This window comes from Apaloderma vittatum, unplaced genomic scaffold (genome assembly GCF_000703405.1).
Source record: "Apaloderma vittatum isolate BGI_N311 unplaced genomic scaffold, ASM70340v1 scaffold45059, whole genome shotgun sequence".
NCBI lineage: Eukaryota > Metazoa > Chordata > Aves > Trogoniformes > Trogonidae > Apaloderma > Apaloderma vittatum.
Genome location: NW_009737787.1, coordinates 1 through 19,156, shown reverse-complemented (window position 1 = coordinate 19,156; position 19,156 = coordinate 1). Strand labels below are relative to the sequence as shown.

At 40.4% G+C, this 19,156-nt stretch overlaps 1 protein-coding gene across 2 annotated transcripts in view; it reads left to right on the top strand.

Moving 5' to 3' along the window:
* TCF12 (transcription factor 12) overlaps positions 1-16,002 on the top strand; it is a 30,008-nt gene extending 14,006 nt beyond the window's left edge. The window contains exons 8-13 of one of the 2 annotated variants that reach the window (XM_009877425.1): positions 36-242; positions 7,140-7,254; positions 8,076-8,247; positions 8,797-9,029; positions 11,922-12,075; positions 13,712-16,002. In XM_009877425.1, the coding sequence (XP_009875727.1) occupies positions 36-242; positions 7,140-7,254; positions 8,076-8,247; positions 8,797-9,029; positions 11,922-12,064 (870 nt within the window). In that variant the 3' untranslated portion in view covers positions 12,065-12,075; positions 13,712-16,002. Of the gene's footprint in view, positions 1-35; positions 243-7,139; positions 7,255-8,075; positions 8,248-8,796; positions 9,030-11,921; positions 12,076-13,703 lie in introns of both variants that reach the window. The other variant, XM_009877426.1, reaches the window with a different exon arrangement.
* The last annotated feature ends 3,154 nt before the right edge of the window (positions 16,003-19,156 follow it).

Genomic DNA, 19,156 nt, shown 5'->3' with positions numbered 1-19,156 from the left:
TAAGGGCTGGTCCTGTCCCTCTTGAATCCCCACAGCAGTCTCGGATGGAGGATCGCTTGGACAGACTCGACGATGCCATTCATGTGCTACGAAATCACGCTGTGGGGCCTTCAACAAGCCTGTCAGGTGGCCACGGAGACATACACAGCTTATTGGGACCATCCCACAACGGGCCAATCGGAACCCTCAACTCGAATTATGGAGCATCCAGCCTTGTAACAGCCAACAGACAAGCGTCAATGGTAATGCTGGTTTTAAACCCGGGTATATTTATGCAAAGCAATTACAGCAGATGCAGTTAAATTATCCCAGAGCCTAGTGAGTTAAAGCTGAGCTGTAAGGCTAAAATTGGTCAGGAGGACCCTACTCCAGATTCTTGTGGGGGGAAAAGATGGCAGAGGACCTGCACCTGCTATGGGTTTCCAATTAGAGGGTTGGGGTGGGGGTGGGCAGAAAGGAGGGGGAGGAGAAAGATGGGAAAACTTAGACTTTGGCCTGGTCAGTGGCCCATAAAATCCTGCTGTGACCATATGCAGAAAGCTGAAACTTTCTGCTGAGAGCATTTCAGCTTATACATGCATTTTTTCCAGATGTGTAATAATTGGCAGAACGGTCTTCTCCTTGAAATGGTGAATAGGGAGATTGAATGGGAAAAGCAGTCGAGAAGGACTGAATTTCAAGTGTTCTGGTCTGGAAAAGCTGTTTATTGTAAATTGGAACTAGTCTTCAATAGCAGATGCTGGCAGAGGACTGGGAGGAAGCTGCTGGAATGTGGAGCCATAGTGTGCGCAGGCGCAACATTTAAACTTCTTTTTTCTAAATGAAAGGAGTTTGAGCGCAGCTGTAGTGTAAGTAACAACGGAGAGGAAACAACTTTTAGATTAATCCCCAAGAAGAGAGAAATAATTCAATCCATCTCTTTCAGTTTCTTTAAAAATGTGAGCTGTTCTGAAAAAAATGTAGTTGAGCTTTTCATAGATCAGAAATATGTTAAAAGCATTATACAGTAAACAGAATCTATTCGTAGCATTGCTCACTTCTCTTTTTCTTCCTTTTCATTCCTTCGCTCTCAAAAATGCTTAGAGGAAAAAGCTTTTAAAAACATACTTATTTTAGTGGTGCCATGTGTTTGCATGTTTACAGCGTAATTTTAAAGACCAGTTACATGCTGTGAAATATTCTGTTATAAAACAGATTCACAGCTGGGTACTGTGTGATCAAGGCAAAATTTCACCTATCATCAAAATAATTAGGTACCCCAATTGCTGAAGGGTTTGTATTCTATAAAACAGAATTAGTTCCAGGCTCTCCCATTCGCACGTCACACATCAATTTATATTAATTTCAGAACCGCTGCAGCAAACATCAAAAAGAACGGGATGCTTGCTGTAAGCTGCATGTGTTTGGGGGCTTTTGCGGAGGGGGGTACTTTCCAAACATGTATCCAACTTTAGGTTTCTGTACAAGCTTACAGTTACTTTTAGTAATGAAGGAAGTGATGCATAAATACTTCAGAACTTTTTCTTAATACTGCCTTATATTTAATACTTAAACAGTGTTGTTAAAGGGAAAGCTCTACAGTATTCTGGGGTAGACTGAAGTTCAGTCATAGAAAACTTTTTTCTGCTAGGTCGTCTTGTTGTAGTATAAAGCTGAGTGACTGAAATTGTGGTGACAAAATTGTCTCTGTCTGACTTGGAGAACCTTCCGATACTGCTAAGCCAGATGCAGTCAAACGCAGATAGTGCCAAAACATACATTGAATCTCTGTTCCTCTTTTCAGCTAAGCTATGATACATGTTTTGTCGACTGGGTTTCAGTTAAAAGAGGTGACAGTGGAAAATAACTCTCCAAAATGAGTGAAGGTTCCTTGGTCTGCTGTAGTTTAATGTATTTGTGTAAGTTAAATGTAAGATAGGCTTGATTTATCATCTAATGGTTGATCTGCAGTTTTGACTGAGGGGTGCTTGCTGTCTGTTAGAAATAAGCTTTGATTAGGGAAACGAAATATTTGCTTGTACTTTGTATCTTCCCTGGGTGAAACAAGCTTGCAGATCAGTTTTGGCTTGAAAAGTGAGTCAGCTAAATAATTTCTTGGATTGACCTTGATTTTGTTACATCAGAATAATTGGCTGCAGCAGAAGGCATCCTGTCGTGGCCTTGCCCATTCCCCAAAGAGCGCCCTTTGACATCATCGGCAGGTGTCACTCAGGGAGCCCTGAGATAGGTGTGGAGCAGCAGTTGGCACATCTGGCCGTAGGGGAAGCCGAGGGGTTCACTAGCACTGGCAGCATTTCTGTAACGCCCCCCCAAGTGTGAAGTGTGATTCTTCCAGTATTCAATAATCCACTGGTTCCAAACTGTATGTATTTGCTATTTGTTTTTCTTGAAATAGTAAACATAGGAGAGCAGAGAATTTGACACGCGACCTGTACTATAAGATCTTGACTTTGTTCAGGAATTAAATACTACTTTAGAGGACCTCCAATAAAATTTAAGAAAATAATGAGCATTGGCTAACATAGTGAGAAATGTCAACACTGGTAAGGGTGTGCACCTGTATTTGTTTGACATGCTCAGTTTTTGGCTAAGAGGTGTTCTTTGGGATTCAGCACTAAATGAAACTTCCTTGTCAAGGGAGGGGGGATCTTTGTACAAAACGTTTTTGTTCTTTAGGAAAAAAAATAGAAAGAAAATTAAATTTAATTTCCCTTGAAGAAGATGATCTTGGCAGAAGGAGCTAGGAAATGAGTAATTTAACTCCTTTTTATGTAATTAGTGTAACCAGACATGGTTTTATTTTAACATTTGCTTAATTTTTGAGCCAGATTTATTTTAAAACTCTAGTTGACTTCATTTCCTGCTTGCTCTGAATGGTCTTGTTTTCTTTTTAGCTGGGCTGGCCATTAGACTTTTTCAAATAGATTTTTTTAATATCTCAAACTCATCAAATATTTGCTAAGTGGCCTTTGAAGTTGATTTGTATTTTATTTCATGTATTATTGAAAAGTTAAGAAGTAGTACTCTTTTTGTTCTTATTCAAGCTGCTTTTTATTTGTCATTGTAATACAATGGAAAAAGAACAGCCTGAATTGATTAAACGTAAATAAATAAAAGGCCTGGAAACTCAGTTAAGGATGAAACTCAATCCTTAAGTCACAGGGTGGGTTTTTTCCAGGTATAGCAGAAAACTAAGAAAATTGGTGATCTCCCTCTTTCAACCCGATGTCTGTATAAAAGCCCGAAAGGGCAGTTGGAGCTGCTCGCTGACACCAGCCTCTGCTCTTGCTCAAAGCCCTTCCAGTGCCGGTATTTCTCCCCAAAGATTATGCTCCCTCTAAACAACTCAGAGCTGCCTGAAGTGTGAAAATCTTGATTCCAAAGCCCTTTTGGTTGTGTCGCCTTAGCTGAAATGATGTTAATGACCATGGCCAAATTGACCAGCTATTATGGCTTAAAAAGTGCAGGTATTTTTATGTGTGCTTAGGCAAGTCCTGTAGCAAATACCTGGGGGGTTTAGGGTTGAGGTTGGGTTTTTTTCAGGTCTCAAAAGCTTTTATTGCTAAGAGTTCAAAATTAATAAAATGTGAGATGCAGAAGCAACGTTAAGAGGACAAAGGTTGTCCTTTCCCCCACATGTCTTTCTCGGTTCTCCTGTACGTGTCATCAGTTGCCATGATTTGTCTAGTTGCCAGAGGTATTTAACTGGTTTTCTGTTTCAGATCCCAAATATTATCCCTTAAATCAACTGAACTGAGTTCTGCACTCTTTTTTTTTTTTTTTTTTTTAAGCTTACAAGTCTGAGTGTGGCTGCAAGATGTCTCTGCAGGTCTTCCTTGAAATGCATAAAAATAAGAACAGTTCACCTGGTAAATTACAGCAACTTAGTCTTATGTACAGGACGGCTAATTTTCTCAAGCTCTCATCTTACTGAGATACAACTTCTTTGATTTGCTGGCAATCCTAAATAGTAATAAATTTAGATATATAGAGAAAATGCACAAAGGATTTAACTGTTTCTAACAAATGCAGTGTCTATGCTGATCGTTTCTCTGATTTTTCTGAAATATTTTGCCTGTGCGACTGAAAATGTTTTATGCTGTGTGTTACGGGTCCAGCCTTTCTATTTGGCTTCCATTTTGTGTGCCAGAGGAGTGTTTAGGGTTCACTTAAGAGGGAACATGAAAATGAGGCTAAATTAGCTCATGAAAGAATGAATTAACCCCAAGTTTGTTTGCTTATAAAATTAAATGCCGCAAGTCATTACTAGCAGAATACTAGCATTGTAACGGACTGGTTCTTGAACAGCCTAAGGATACAGGAATCGGAGGCCGAGGTGGGGCAGGGGTTTGGGGGTGCCCAGCTGTATGCTAATGCACGCCCGGGGGAGCGGCTCTGCCGGGGAGGGAGAGAAAGGAGAAATGTGAGCGGGAGGAGCGGCTTAGGTGGGGAGTTGTGCTGAAAGGGTCCAGACCGGGCTGCCGGCTCCTGCCCCGGCCCGGGGGCCTTCAGCACCGCTTTACAAATATTCCACAGGTATTTCACAAGCACTTCTGTAACGGGGATGTTTATAGTGCCCTGATGCCTGAGGAGAAGCTGCCCCTGGAGCTGGACATGCACCGACCGCCCCAGTCACCCTTAGTGCTAGGAAGTCATTTGACTGAGAATTACTTATAAATAATCGTAATAAAACATGTCGCAAGCCTGTTTGTTCTGAAGGCCGTGGAGCTGATGGTACAAAATGCCTTTCAGAAGACTTAAAGGTAGCCCAAGGTTGCGCCCCATTGAAATGCAGATGGAGAGAGTCTCTTGTTCTGTGAAGTGGGAGTCGGAAAGAAAAGAAAACTGAATTTTCTAAACTCCATGTTTAAGACACCGAAAATATGGGCACGAGCCCATATCATATGGGATACGGGGACTCTGAGTGAGTCTTTAGGTTTGGGGGGGTTTTGTTTGTCTCTTTTTTTTTTTTTTTTTGTTTGGATCTTCTGGTACATCGTGGATCAGAGATCAAAATTCATGTTGTGGCCAGTTTTTGTAACACTGCAGCTCCTAAGATTTCTGTATAGATCTTGTTAATCTAAATTGTATGCTCTGAATTTGTAAGCCGGTTTCAAGGGACTGCAACAAGGACGAATTCAGTTTTTATTTCTAATTATTTTCTGCCTTTATCAGAATTGATTTGCTAATCTATCCCTTTTAGATTAGCTCTAGATTTGAAAGTTGCCAGGCTTCTGGCAGCTGCTATGTTTGTACACAGCTTTGAGAAATTTTTGCCTTTTTTAAGAAGTAGATTTGGAACAAACCCGGCCCTGAAGTGATTAATTGTCTGTAGCTTGAATGAAAGCACCCTCATGTGTTAGAACTAAGCATGACCAGAAGAATAAAAAAAAGCACAACCTGCGGGGCAGAAACAGGGAAAAAATCGAGTTTGGAAGCTGGGTGTGGAGAATGAGTTTCACATTCCCATTTTAAAGAGTTTTGTCTTGTAGGCTGGGAGAGCCGGGCTCCGCTCCTTGCCCCTGGTGAATTCACGTCACTCCCCAGAGCCGAGGCGACTGTATCCGTAGTAGAACTTCTCACAAACAAAGCCTATTACACACAAAGGAAGATAAAATATGCTTTAAATAGCAACAGATATTCCGCAGTATACAAGAGGAGATTTTATGCAGAACAATAGATACAAATAGCAACCCGGAATGACCTGATACTGGTTGTGGGTAGTCGAGGGGGGGGGGGGGGGTTCCCTCCTTTCTTTTCTTGTTCCTGTGCGTTAGCTTACAGGAACAAGTGTATATTAAACAAAGGATAAACTTGCATAAGGGTATTTATCTCTCTCTGGGTAAAACCCATACTAAGACATGAAAGGTAAAAGCTGCATTAATTACTCAAGAGGGATTCAAAGCTCAGCAGTTTACTAGGATTGAAGGATTTATTGAAAAACAGTGGTTCTCATGTGTAACTCCAGGCAATAAACCTATTTAATTAAAGGCTTAATCTTCTGGTTGACATGTTTGCTACTGTTCCAATAAAAAGCTTCATCTGTAGCCAATTTTTGTAACTATACAAATAATGGTAGAATCCCTCATCTTTGTTCAGTTTTTTTAACTGTTTAATTGTATTATGTGGGTTATTTTATAAATATTTAAAGGAGTTTTCTGTCTTTAAGAATCAAAAGCTTTAAATAGTCTGTGCTCCGAATTATTTAAATACAAGGCAGTGTGTCTTTACTGCTTCCTTTTTCAAACAAAAGAATATTCTTCTGTATAGAGGTTGGCACTGGTAACAGTATTCTGTACCGAGCAGCAGTTTTTTAACTAATTTGCCTCTTCAAGCTAGGTGTGTGCACTCATAGCTGTCTTATGTAAGTATCATTAATTCACGTTTATGTAAGATAAGAATTGTCTGAAGATACTTCATATCCGTGCTTGCTGCTTAGAAATTCATTTGCGATGTATTATGAAGGAGCTGATTAGAAAGTACCGAGAGAGGTGGTAAGAATAGCTAGACACCTGGATTATTTTGGTATGGTAAGATTCTGTAATGGGACTAAACTAAATCTATTTAGCTGAGAAAGGAGAAAAATGAGAGAGAATTATCAAAGTGAATAAAATTATATTTTGTTATTACATCTGTTTCTTAATCCTGTTGCAGCAAACAAGAAGTGAGATATTACTTATATGTTCTATAAATACATACCTGCACACAGAAGTGTGGGGCGGTACACACAGCTTTCACAGGTGGTGTTACTTTCTTTTAAGGATCACAGCGTTGCAGGTACTAGAGTTGTAATAGTTTAAAGCAAAGGTTAATCGAATCTTTACACCCCTCAGGTTTAAATCAAGGAGAAAATTCTGTAGTGTTCTGTGGGAAAACATGGAAAAAATGTTTGCGAGGTTGGGTTGCTACGTTATTCCAAACAGGTGTTGGTCACCGCTTAAAACACAGCTTAATCCAGTATGGCGTAATCAAGTGGTTTAGTGTAACAGCATCTTTCAACTAAATCTTTCCTTTACTGAGCCAGAACTTTAACTTAGGTCTCTAATCCAGCAAATACTTTAAGTCTTTTAAACTTCTATTTTTGGACTATTTCTCTGAGTCACATCTTTAATAGAAATGCTTGCTTTGCTTTGCTTTAGGTTGGGACTCATCGGGAAGAAAGCGTCAGCCTCAACAGCAACCATTCAGTTCTTCCCAGTACAGTTTCTGCTCAGAGCACAGAACTAAATCATAAAACACAAGAGAGCTACAGAGGTAACTTTCCAGCAATACTAAGTGCTGAACAGGATCTGCAATAATCCAGAGCCAGGGAGGCTGTAGATCTTGGTAAATTTGCATCAACACGGGGGATAGGAACATAGATACTGCTGAGAAATAAAAAATAAGAGATCCTATAAACCACCACTGTTAGGGATTTCTGCCACTGTTTTGAGGGCACCCTACGTCAGACATGTCCCAGTGTCGTTTCAGCAGAAGAGTCTGCATTACAGCCGCATTCTTCTGTCTTAAAGAAGCTGTGATGCCCTCAGCAGCGCTGCTGCCCTTGCCCAACCAACTAGGAGGGTTGCAGCGTGAGCTGAGGCCAGTTTCAGTGTAGCCAATAAAAAGTTGTTCCACACAGGTGTTTACAGTTTGCTCGGTTTTTAGCCTAAAGTGGCAAGCTCTAGAAAACAGAGGTCAGCTTATTCGTTAGCCTGCATGCATCACGCAGGGAGATGGTGTTGCACATTTGGCCTAAGCCCAAGCCCCAGTGTGAGTGCAGCCCTGCCCTTAAGTTTGCAGCCCAGACATGAGGTGCAAATGTCCTTACTTTGCTAAATGTCCTTTTATAACAGTGTTTTTCTTAGATTAAGCTGTTACTGACCAAGCTGCTCGATGAATTATGCCCCCTTTAAAGCCCATGTCACGTGTCCAAGTACAGCAGCGTTACCGGCGTTTCTCTGGTTTCTGTTGCCAGCGTGTAGTTCCTCCTGACTTCTGCTCAGCTCTGGCCTCCCACAGCCAGCATCTGCTTGAGAGTCTCTTAGGTGTTTGGCTGCCGTGGTGCTCACACTGATCTCTGGTTGCATTTGCAGCACTGTCGGGTGGCTTGCAAAGCCAGTCTGTGGCTATAGGTCCAGCAGAAATCAAGTCTGAGCATAAGGAGAAGGATGAAAATATACATGAACCTCCCTCGTCGGATGACATGAAATCAGATGACGAGTCCTCCCAGAAGGATATCAAGGTCTCATCTCGAGGCCGAACAAGGTGGGTTGCTGACGTGACCTGGAGAACTGGTGTTAGTTAATGCTCTGTAGCATGTTGACCTTGAGACTGACACATTTATTTCAAGGCGTTTGTGTTACCTCAGTGCATGTATCAATAGGCAGCTGAAATAGATTAACAGTTTACAGTATTTGCCTCTCCTTAAATACAAGATAGAAGATTTTCTAGGAAAATCACCTGAAAAGTGTGCATTTCCATACGTTAGTGCCTTGCCTCATATCTGCTTGTACATGTAAGCAGTGAAAGATGGAGAGGGCTTCAAGAGGCAATGCCTTGCCACAGCTTTTCCTAGAGATATTTACCATCTGTAAACAATGTTCTGGGAGTGTTCTTCAGGCAGAAACCATTTAACCTTTATTTTCAGGCAAAAGCAGGAACAGCAACAATTACCGTGAATACTTAAATACTGATATCTAATACTGTCTCAGTTATCTAAATATATTTCATTATGAAATTCTGGACCAGCAGTAGGATTGCTTGTTTGCAGTAGCAGTGGTATTTCAGTGTACTTTTATTTGTACTTTCTTGCAGCAGTACTAATGAAGATGAGGACTTAAACCCAGAGCAGAAAATAGAAAGAGAAAAGGAGAGGAGAATGGCAAATAATGCTAGAGAACGTTTGCGTGTACGAGATATTAACGAGGCATTTAAAGAACTTGGCCGTATGTGTCAGCTTCATCTGAAGAGTGAAAAACCACAGACGAAACTGCTTATTCTTCACCAGGCTGTGGCAGTCATCCTCAGTCTAGAGCAGCAAGTGAGAGGTCAGTAGCCCGGCACCGTGCTGTGCCAGTCTGCGCGGTAGCTCTGTTCGTGCAGCACTGTCGGTCTCTTGAAATCTGTACAAATAAAGGCAGAAGAAGCTCTTTAGGAAAAGCAAGAAGTTGCAGGGAAGAAGGTGGACATGAGGTTTATACTTTGATCTTTCTTTTTCCCTGTGCAGTTAGCCATCTTTTCGTCTGTGTTTTCAAGGTAGATTGGTTAATTAAAATACTGGCACATCTTGCTCTAACAAGCATTTCTTTAGTAGTACGAAAACTTCGGCAAAAATAAGAGATCTGGTTTAGGATGAACCCCACGTAACTGGAATACTCAAATGCAGTCAGTTTAACTGTGTATACTTAGGGTTTTGCATTAAACATATACTGGGGAGGAGGGAAGAAGCATACTTCAATTGAGTTGGGGCTGGTTTTGTGTGTATTTGCTTTCCCCAATTCCTTTTTTTGTTTCCATTAAAGAAATACTAAGCCAACTGATATGTGCAGAAGGAAGAATTGTTTGTGCAGGTCACTCTCTTAAGGAGAGATAGTTCTAGGAATCCCGTTTTTAGTTCTTCAATTGTTCCATTCTCAACTGTTGGTGAAGCTACAGTTAATCTCCCTTTACACTTGTGCCAAAGACACGTTAAAGTTCTGAGGCCCCTCGCTTTAACGTCTGGTCAGCCCCGAGCTGCTCAGGCAGTTGGACTGCCTCATCGGTGCAGGCCCCTTCCAACGGAAACGCTCAGTTCTGTGTAGCTGGCACTTGAGCGGGTGAGCGTCCTCATCTGTCGCTGGGCTGGGCTAGTGCAGAACCGGGGCTGTCTCAGTGCCAGAAGCACATCAAGCGACTGGCAAAGTCCTTCAGATGTGGGTGGTGTCATCGGTCATCTTTGCCGAATGCGCTACACACGTCCTTGAATCACTGGTGTCCCTGAATGATGTCAATGTTTTGGTTTTGTGTAACTTGTTTTTACTTCCATTTCCTGAGCTGTTGCTTGCATTTTGCAGGGAAATCAAAGCAATTCTTAAAAGTTAATTGAAAGAGACAAAGTGAATAACTTAACACAAGCTTGTGTACTTTGTAGTAGGGATGAGATGCTGTGTTTTCAGGCAATTTTTTTAATCTTTAAAAACAACTGAGTCCACCTCTTGCTCTCACAGATTCTGTAATCCACAGAAATCTCTGTGTGAAAATTAATAGAATGGCTTTTGTCTTGGTCAGAGGTTGCTTCTGTACCTGATGGTTCCTGTGGAAATATTTTTCTAAACGTACTTAGAATTAAATTGGGCCTCTTGTACAGGCAGTGTAAGTGGAGAGCTTTTCCTTCCTCACATTTCCATCTGGCCTTTTCTACTCTGTGTTTGAGGAAGCCTGTCAGTAGCACACCCTGCCGCTCATGAGAGGGGCTGGCTTCCCTGTTTCATCTCGCCCGTCTTTCTTTGCACCTGCTCCTGAGAGCGAGTGACCGGAGCTTTGTGTGTGCCCAGAGGAGCTTTCACCAGTGCATTATATAATTGCATAAACAATTCCCTCTTTCTGCTGGTAATGAAGCTTCCCATTTTGTGATTGGTGCTATTCAAAACGAAATGTTTCAGAATTTTAGCTCTAACTGTAGGCTAGTTTTTATCTCTGCTTCCTAAATCACTGTAAATTAACTTCCTTTCAAATTTCCACATAATCAAATCATCTTTAGAACTCCCAAGGCAAGCCACATTTAAACAAAGAAAACTCTGATTAGACTTGTTGAGACCACTCATCCTTAGGAAATGCAGTAGGAGGTTGTTGCTAATTCTGCTTTCTCCTGTGTCATTATCAAGCCTGTCCAAAATTGCTTCTGTCAGATTAGCTCCCTTCCACCCCGTGTAAAATGCACAGGGGTCAGCAAACTGCAGGTACTAGAGGGGCACCTCTACAAGAGAAGGGCTTGTGCTGCCTGTTCAGTTTTGGCAGTCCTGCTTACAGTTAGAATTGTATCTGCGATCTTAAACTGCAGAGCAGACTCACCTGACAGCTAGAAAAATACCTCAGAATATATATTAAATTAAACATGCGCTGGTGGAATCCATTACACACTTCTTGTGTGTCTTTTTGGCCATTGCAATTTACATCTTTAATATTTTGGTTCAAGAAAAGCCATTCTGAAGCATATAAATAGTTGACTTTTAGAAACTGTCATTTTTTTAAAAAAAACAACCTAGATCCAGATCCTCATCTCTTGAAGCTAATTGGCAAAGGGGAAACATGCTGTTGGAAGCATCTTGATAGCCAGTTCACCCCTGGCTGTTACAAAGTACTGACCTAAGTGTAAGAGGAAGTACGGTTAGAAAAAAAAATAACCCTTCCGCTTTCTGTGACAGTCATCATATTCTTTTGATTTAAGCGAGATGGGCACAAGATGATTTCACAGACTTAAGGGTACGAAGAAAACTGTCAGTTTAGAGTATTCCACCTCCCCTGTTCTAACAGCAGGCTAATACTTAAGGTGAAGAAAGAAGCAGCAACATTACTGAAACTGGTGTGATGTCGGTAAGGTTGGTGTGACTTCATCATACCAACAGAATAGAGAAATCTATGGTTTATTACATAGTAAATTAGACGCAGTTCTCGTTTGGAACTTCAGCAACTTCTGGTGAGAAAGCACTTTTTTAAAGGTTTTTAGAAGATATGTGTAGGCAGCTAGTGCAGCTTGTGGTTTGTTTTTCTTAAATACCTTGTCAGGAGATGCCTCTGGGACTTAGAGTAGTGCTTGCCTGCAGCTCTAGTCCCCCGCATTTTAACACAGGCACATAAGGAGTTGGAAGAGGGAAGCCTTGTGGATATTTTTCACGACAGTGGTTAATATACTGATGTTTCCCTTGGTGTATGAGATGTTAAGAATCGTTTTTCTGTTACAGAGAGAAACCTAAACCCTAAAGCAGCCTGCCTTAAGAGAAGGGAAGAAGAAAAAGTTTCTGCCGTATCGGCAGAGCCGCCAACACCACACCCAGGAAGCCACCCTGGCCTGAGTGAAACTACCAACCCTATGGGTCATATGTGAACACCAGCCAGGTACGTCTCTTCTCCAGAGGGGAACGGCTAAAATTTGGGAGATCTAGATATGTTTGTGAGTTGGTGAGATGCTGCTAGCGCCGGCCCCTTATGCCGCTAAGTACTTTCCTATCTCTGAGCATAAGCAAGAGAGTGTGCAGATGTGGTTAGTTTTGTAATAAAACCCCAAGAAATTGTCGTTGAAGTCTCTGTGTTCCTGTGCGTTGTTGCCAATGGCTACATCTCTTGGCTCAGGTGGCTTTCTTGGCATGACATCAGAGGAGTAGTTAACAGCTTGCTAGATAAGCCAAGCATAATAGTGATGAATTATACATCTTCAAATGGTCTAAATATCACATTAGTTCATTTAAAAACCCATGTATTGTTTCCCAGCGCTGATAAAAACCCTTCAAGAGATTTCTTATCTCAAAGAGATTTGCTGCGTGGCTTAAGGCTCAGTCACTCTAGCTCATGTCATCTGCCCAACGGAGATCACTAACTATCTTAACTCACAGTCTGTATTAGTGAAGATAGTTAAGATTTCAAAAATAATGTTTTTGGCTTTGCGCAGTAAATCAGTGTTTCAAAAAGCCCCGTGTAGTCCAGTACACAACAGTTCGTTTAAAACATTCTGATGGGGAGGCCTTACAGGAATGTTAGGGTTTTTGTTTTATTTTATGTTGTTGGCTTTTGTTTTAAATAATTGGGAAAAGCTTGGTTTTGAAAAGAGAAAAATTCTGAGTAGTCCATGTCTTTTAAAAGAGAAGAGCTGGTGCTGCTTTCAAAAAAAAGTCAGAGATTGGGTTCAGTGCCCTTATTTTAATCCACAACTTTACTAAAGTTTATGTTTTGGGAGGGTTGCTGTGTATATAGACTATTCTGCTTCTGTTTTAGCTTAAGGTGAAGGCATGCATCTTGCCTGAATGTGTCCTGGGGAAGTTTTATTATTCCCTGGCGTTCCTTAGAAGCAGCAAAATGACATTTAAACCAAGCCTTACTCGAGTCAGTTTTTCCCTATCCCTTATAGGCAGCTTTTTTTTCCCAAAACAAAACGGGTTTTCTTTTTAGGGAAAAGAAGGTGCTTTGATTTTCCTGAATTTTTATTTCATACCAGCGCAATAGGCTACTTCTAAATTGTCAGATAATTCTTGAATTACAGCACCCTCATAGTCTGTCCTTGCCATATTAACACAATGAATCACTTTGAAAAGTTTATTATATATCATTGCTTTTTAAGAGCGATAACGTCACAAGATGACTCAAGTGTCACATAGACACAGAAAGGCTGTGCAAGCCCATTATGTACGTGGCACTGTGCACCTTCAGCAGTAACGATTCCATGTGGCGCTATCTCCTGCTTATTTTAGAGAAAAAAGTCAAACTCAGAGGTTTGAGATTTGCAGATTATTCTTTCTTCCATATCCAGAGAGTCCAAATATATTGAACAGCTTACTCTCAGGAATGTTCTGTCCCATTCAGTACGGGTATCACGGGGCACAAGGATTTCAAGGCCTCTCAGTGTGATTTTCTTTTGTCCTTAACTGGCTGCAAATGCAGTAAGATACAGTTTAAATTAGTTCTGTGGTGTCAATACTTTGCGTCTTACTGATTATCTTTCCTAATACCCCTTTCTTCCAATTTTTTTCTAGAATTCCAGAATTATTGGTAGGATACACAGGTGACCTTTCTTAACAAGGACACAGACAACTAACGTTACATGAAGACACAAACCTGACAGGAGAAAACACTTGAAGCAAGAAACCCAAATGCAATCTTATGATCAAAGCTACTGGTCAACACCTGCATCAGGAGTGAAGATACACGATCTTCAGATAGAATTTCAGCCCGTGAAATACTCTGAACATATCATTCTGTTGCAAGCAGTGTGTCGCTTCTGCACAATCAGAGACTGTTGTGATCTCTCCACTCATTGTGGAAGTTGCCTTGTGCCTAAACTGAATTGACAAATGCATTGTAACTACAAATTTTATTTATTGTTATGGAACTGTAAAGGTCTACATATAAAGGGAAAAGTTAACATGTTAAAAGCTGATAAAGTTTCAGCTGGATGCCAGCATTTACTAAAGCTGTTCACATTCAGAGAACAAAGCAGTGACAACCGTCGACCCGTAGCATTCCCAGCATACCTATTAGTGTCTTAAAAAAGGAAGGGAAAAGTCTTTTGGTGTCCTTTCCTCTCCTTTTGCCATATGACTAGTGTTTTCCATGCAATAGGAAACTATTCCTTGGTATAGCTTTTTTTATGTTATTTTTGGTCTCTGGTAATCTGAACAGTTATGGTCGTAGTTACCCTTCCACGCTGAGCTCCGTGCTTCGAGCCCAAAAGAGGCCTTGTGAAGGCTGCAGGCAGGAGCACTACTGTGACCATAACGTTTCTTGGATTTAAAAAGTGATTTTTATTTTCCCTCAGACTTTCCTCAAACATGTTTTTTTTCTAATTATAAACAAAACCTTTTTAGGCTTCTAGGCTTCATAGTAAAGCTTGTAACGTGAAGTGTAAATTGGGTGGGGAGAATCTACTTTGTTAGAGTTGCTTTGTTTTCCGAGCAGTAAGTACTACATATAGTACATGTAAAGTGTTAGCTGTACGTAAGCACAAAATGCATTAAAATACAAAGGAGATTTTTTTCAGGCTGTAACTTTGGTGAATAGTAAAATCCTAAATTCACCATGGCAGGTAGTGTGATGATATAGCCACCAGTAAGGTGGGCTTACTTACCTAATGGAATATAAGAGCAATGGTCACCAGTTTTTCCTTACTGTATACATTAATTATCTTGTCATTTTTGTATGGCTTGTCAGTGGAGAGAAAAAAGAATCGTGTGAATCAAATGCAAGCAAGTGACCCCCTCCCAAGCCATATGAGCATTAAACCTTTAAACGTTTCTCCACCGGAACAGTGTCCATAAGTATTCCTTTGTCACAGACGTGCTGAAGTGGTTAAAATCCCTTTGGACTTCCATGGAAACTGTCTTCCACTGCAATGACCATGGGAGGAAAGGTCCCAAGCCAAGGTTGTCTGAGCTATTGTTTATATTGTGCATCTTTCGCCACTGGCAATTGGTTCACACACAAACCAGGAACAAACCAGTGATTTTTATCAAGTGATTTAATTTGAAAGAACAAAAGATGGATTGTTAAAATAAACTAATGAATCTCAGCTCATGTTTTGGATGGTTCCTAACAAAACAGTTTGTGGAATTAGTGGACTCATTTTGATTACTTTAATTTGCATATATCATCAAATAACACCTGATTATATCTGTGGCCTTGTTCTTCATTTCAGTGTTTATCAGCTAAACAAATTTGTTGCTTATGACGTGTGAAAGTGATCACGTGCCACTGCCTGGCCTTTTTCCTTCTAAGCTTGTTGTCTTTTTGGCTATATTAGACTTTGCAGTATGCCCAGAAGCTTTCCTTCATAAAATAGAAAGAAAAAAACATTTGGCTTATTTTTCACTGTAGCTAGTCTTTTATACAATAATCTTGTAAGAAAATTTCTTGAATTCTAAATATTACTCTTTCTAGATTTTTGAAATCGAAAAAGTTTTCAGTAAAAAGTTTCTTACTTTATTTTACTATATTAGGTAGTAAAAATGTAGGGTTATTTACCATAACCTGTTCATTAATATCAGAAATTTACAATAGCATTGTAAGACCATAGTAGGGTTCTAGCATACCGTGTAGTACCTATGGAGTATTGTAAGAGCTAATTGTCCGAGATGAATTGCTTCTCATCTTGTTCTCCAGTTTCCATTGTTGGTTTATTGCAGATTTGTACCCTGTGTCAAATTTCAAGGTATTGCTGATAAACCTTTCCAACCAGCAGCAAGAAGTTCAAAAAAATTTCTGTCAATGTAACAGAAAACACTATGTATATAACATTTATGTAGCAATAAATGTGCCATCTTTTTTTAACATGGTAAATCAGTGAGTTTTTTAAATTTCTCTCTCCTCGTAGGTAACGCTTTGCTTGAAAAACACCGGCAAAACCATCTTCCGCCTTTATCTGAATAAAACTTAACATATGTTCTCAAGGTACTCAGCGTAAGCTGCAGGTGCAAGAAACATTGGCGCCAATTCCTGTGAAGCCAGCATGGGAATTGGCAGCGAGCTGCGGAGGAGCAGTACCGAACCTGCGCCTGCTGCTGCGCGGAAGGGGCACTGCACGGGAAATAGCAAAGTGGGAGCCGAAGCTGAGCCCGTAGGCATATGCCTCTGGTCCTTAAGTCACAGGTCTGAGGTCTGAGCCCCTTCTGTGCATTGGAGTTCAGTGCTGAGTTACTTCTGAATTGACTGATGCATCTACGCAGGCATTCAGCAAAAAAGAGGGGAAAGGAAAAAGGTCCATAGCTTAAGCCTGAAATTAGAATTTTAATTTCTTCTACAACTTTACTTTCTGCAACTGCAAACAATAGAAAATGGAAGTGTATGGTGTCCGAGGCACATACAGACAGTGGTGAAATCTTCGTGCGCTTCCTACTCCACAACTGCTTACACAAAAAACCTCAAGTAATAAGCAGACTGTGTAGAAGCTTGAGTTTTTCAAATCTTCTCTAAATAAATATCCCTAGTAAAAGCACGTCAAAGACAAAAGCAAACAGAGATACTGTATTCGCAAAGTTGTGATATTTACGCGACCGTGGTGTACGTCAGTCGGCGTGGCTGCTGGGTACTGCAGAGTTTCCAGCTCTTGATGCTGTCCTTTGTAACCTTAGAAAATGATTGCGCTGAGATCCAGTTGACGTTATAAAAGACTCATCAGCATGTGTACACGGGCAAGGTTTTGTAATATGCCAGCACTTCTCCCGCAGGCAAATCTCTAACATGGTCTGGCCATACGTAGGAGGCGAGACTCGGCCTGGCTTTAGGAGCAGCAGTGGGAGAAGAGCCCTGGTCAGTTCTGACTTACTCCGGTAAGAATTCTAAATCCAGCCTTTGCACATCCATCACTACTCCTCTCCTCTTCTGAACGACACCTACGATGTTTATTGCTTCTTTCAGAGTGTGTAAAAATGGTATTTTCCCCTTCTTTGTGCTCTCCTGTTTCTATATACTTTCTGATCACAAATCCATCTTTTTTCTTTTTTTGTCAAGTTTTCTTTCTTCTCCATTTACTCTTTTTTTTATGTGGAAGAGATGCATGTTGGGATACCTTTGTTAAATGCAGGCCTGCTAGAATGAGCATTTGGAATATTGGAGGAAAGCTCTCCTGTAAATCTAAAGCATTGGGAAAGGCCTAAAATGGAGCGCATGTGAGTTAATGGTTTCCCAAGAATTAATCAACATTAACATTGTCCCTTTTACAATCTGGAAATCATGGCATAACAAAAATAAAATGCGACAGTCTGTAAAAGCCCAGATGCTGGATGGTAAACTTTGCTTTTTCTTTGTAACACTAATACCTTACGCCTTCTAATGTCCCTAACCTGTGGGTACTAAAGTGCCCTGTAAAGGGAAGAAATAATTTGTCCCAAGTTTAAAGCCCGGCAAGAGTGACTTGGGCTGAAAAGTAGAATCGCTGAACAGAATTGGTTCTGTTCAACTCCAACTGGGACATTTTTACTGAAGTTAACCCTGCCGTCAACCTGGGTGCCGTTGCAAAATGAGTTTATTTCCTGGTTAAGACTCGAATGTGCTGTTGAGCTGATGCCGCAGGTAACTGCCCAGGCACCTTGGTGTGAGCTCAGCCAGGTCAGCTGTTTGGTTGCAGTCACCTGGATTGTTTGTATTGGTAACAAACTGCACAGACCTGATCTTGGGCTCTGACGTTGTAAACTGTCTAGGCTGTAAACAGAATCCCTTTCAATTCTCTCCTAATCCTGGCTTTTCAAATGTTTTGATGCAATTAACAATATTGCTTAAATAAAAACATTTTAAAATAAAGTCTTAAAAAAATTATACCAAGTACCAAATGAGATAAAAATCTCTCTCAAAATGTTGACCAAAGCTGATCCTGGAGGGCAGATCTGTTAGAAAGTCAGTGGCTGAGCTAAACACTTGGAATTCTGTTTATTTAACTGGACAAACAAGAATACCAAGGCTGTTTCATTTTCTGGAGAGATCCAGTGTATTTTTAACAGTATCACCTAAATGTATAGACACAAAAGCAATTAAATACAAAGTACTGCCAACTCTGATTGAACAAATGAGGAAATAATTTACAATATAACTCAACATTCAGTCTGCGTTAGAATTAGAGCCCTGCTAGTCCTGGTCTTCAGAAAAGCATGAGAAACCTCTGCAGATCCTATAGCTGGAGCTACCTCTTTCCATCAAAGCTCTGAATAACATATGAAGTTATGTTTGTTCTGGAAAACGCACCAATTCAGCTCTTAAAAAAAAAAAAGAGGGAGGGAGGGGAGGAAATTACTCAAAGCAAATGGACATGGCATTAAACCTGAATAGAATGAGGACAACAGTGTCAAGTTAACTTGTTTATGAGCCTTTTTGGCCCTGTCTCATTTTTGTGCTGAGGCTTTTTCTGTCCCCCCTTCACTGAATTTTAATGGCAAAGGAAGACTTGGAAAAGCCAGATTAGACTGATTTGTTAGTTTGCTAGATAATTTATTTATATACAAGTAAATTAAGTGGTACCTTGTGCTCATGGAAGTTCTGACACACAGTGGTGCATTAAATGCACGTTCTCTCTCCAGGATGTGAAAAAAGGAAAAAGCAACACTTGTGGAATTTTAGGAGGCTAATCTTTTATATTCAAATACAACTAAAAAAACTTGAATGAGTCTGTAGCAATCATTGTAAAAAAAATTCTTCAAACATGAGGTTTTAAACTCATCTGTAGAATGAGGTGTCTGAGGAGTATTGCTCTGGATTTTACTCCCCAGACAACTGTTTGCTGCACAACCAGCCTCCCAAATCATTTTCTCTGACTTCAGAAATAACTACATTCAAAATCAGATTAGATCTTTGGGGCATTTGTGGGCTTGGTGTTTACTGTATCAGCCTTATTCACTCAGATAGAATCTTGATGTGCTAGAATGAAAAATCCCCATCTCAAAATACTGAAAACTCTGTAGGAGACAAAGATAGATATATAGATATATAGATAGATATATATATA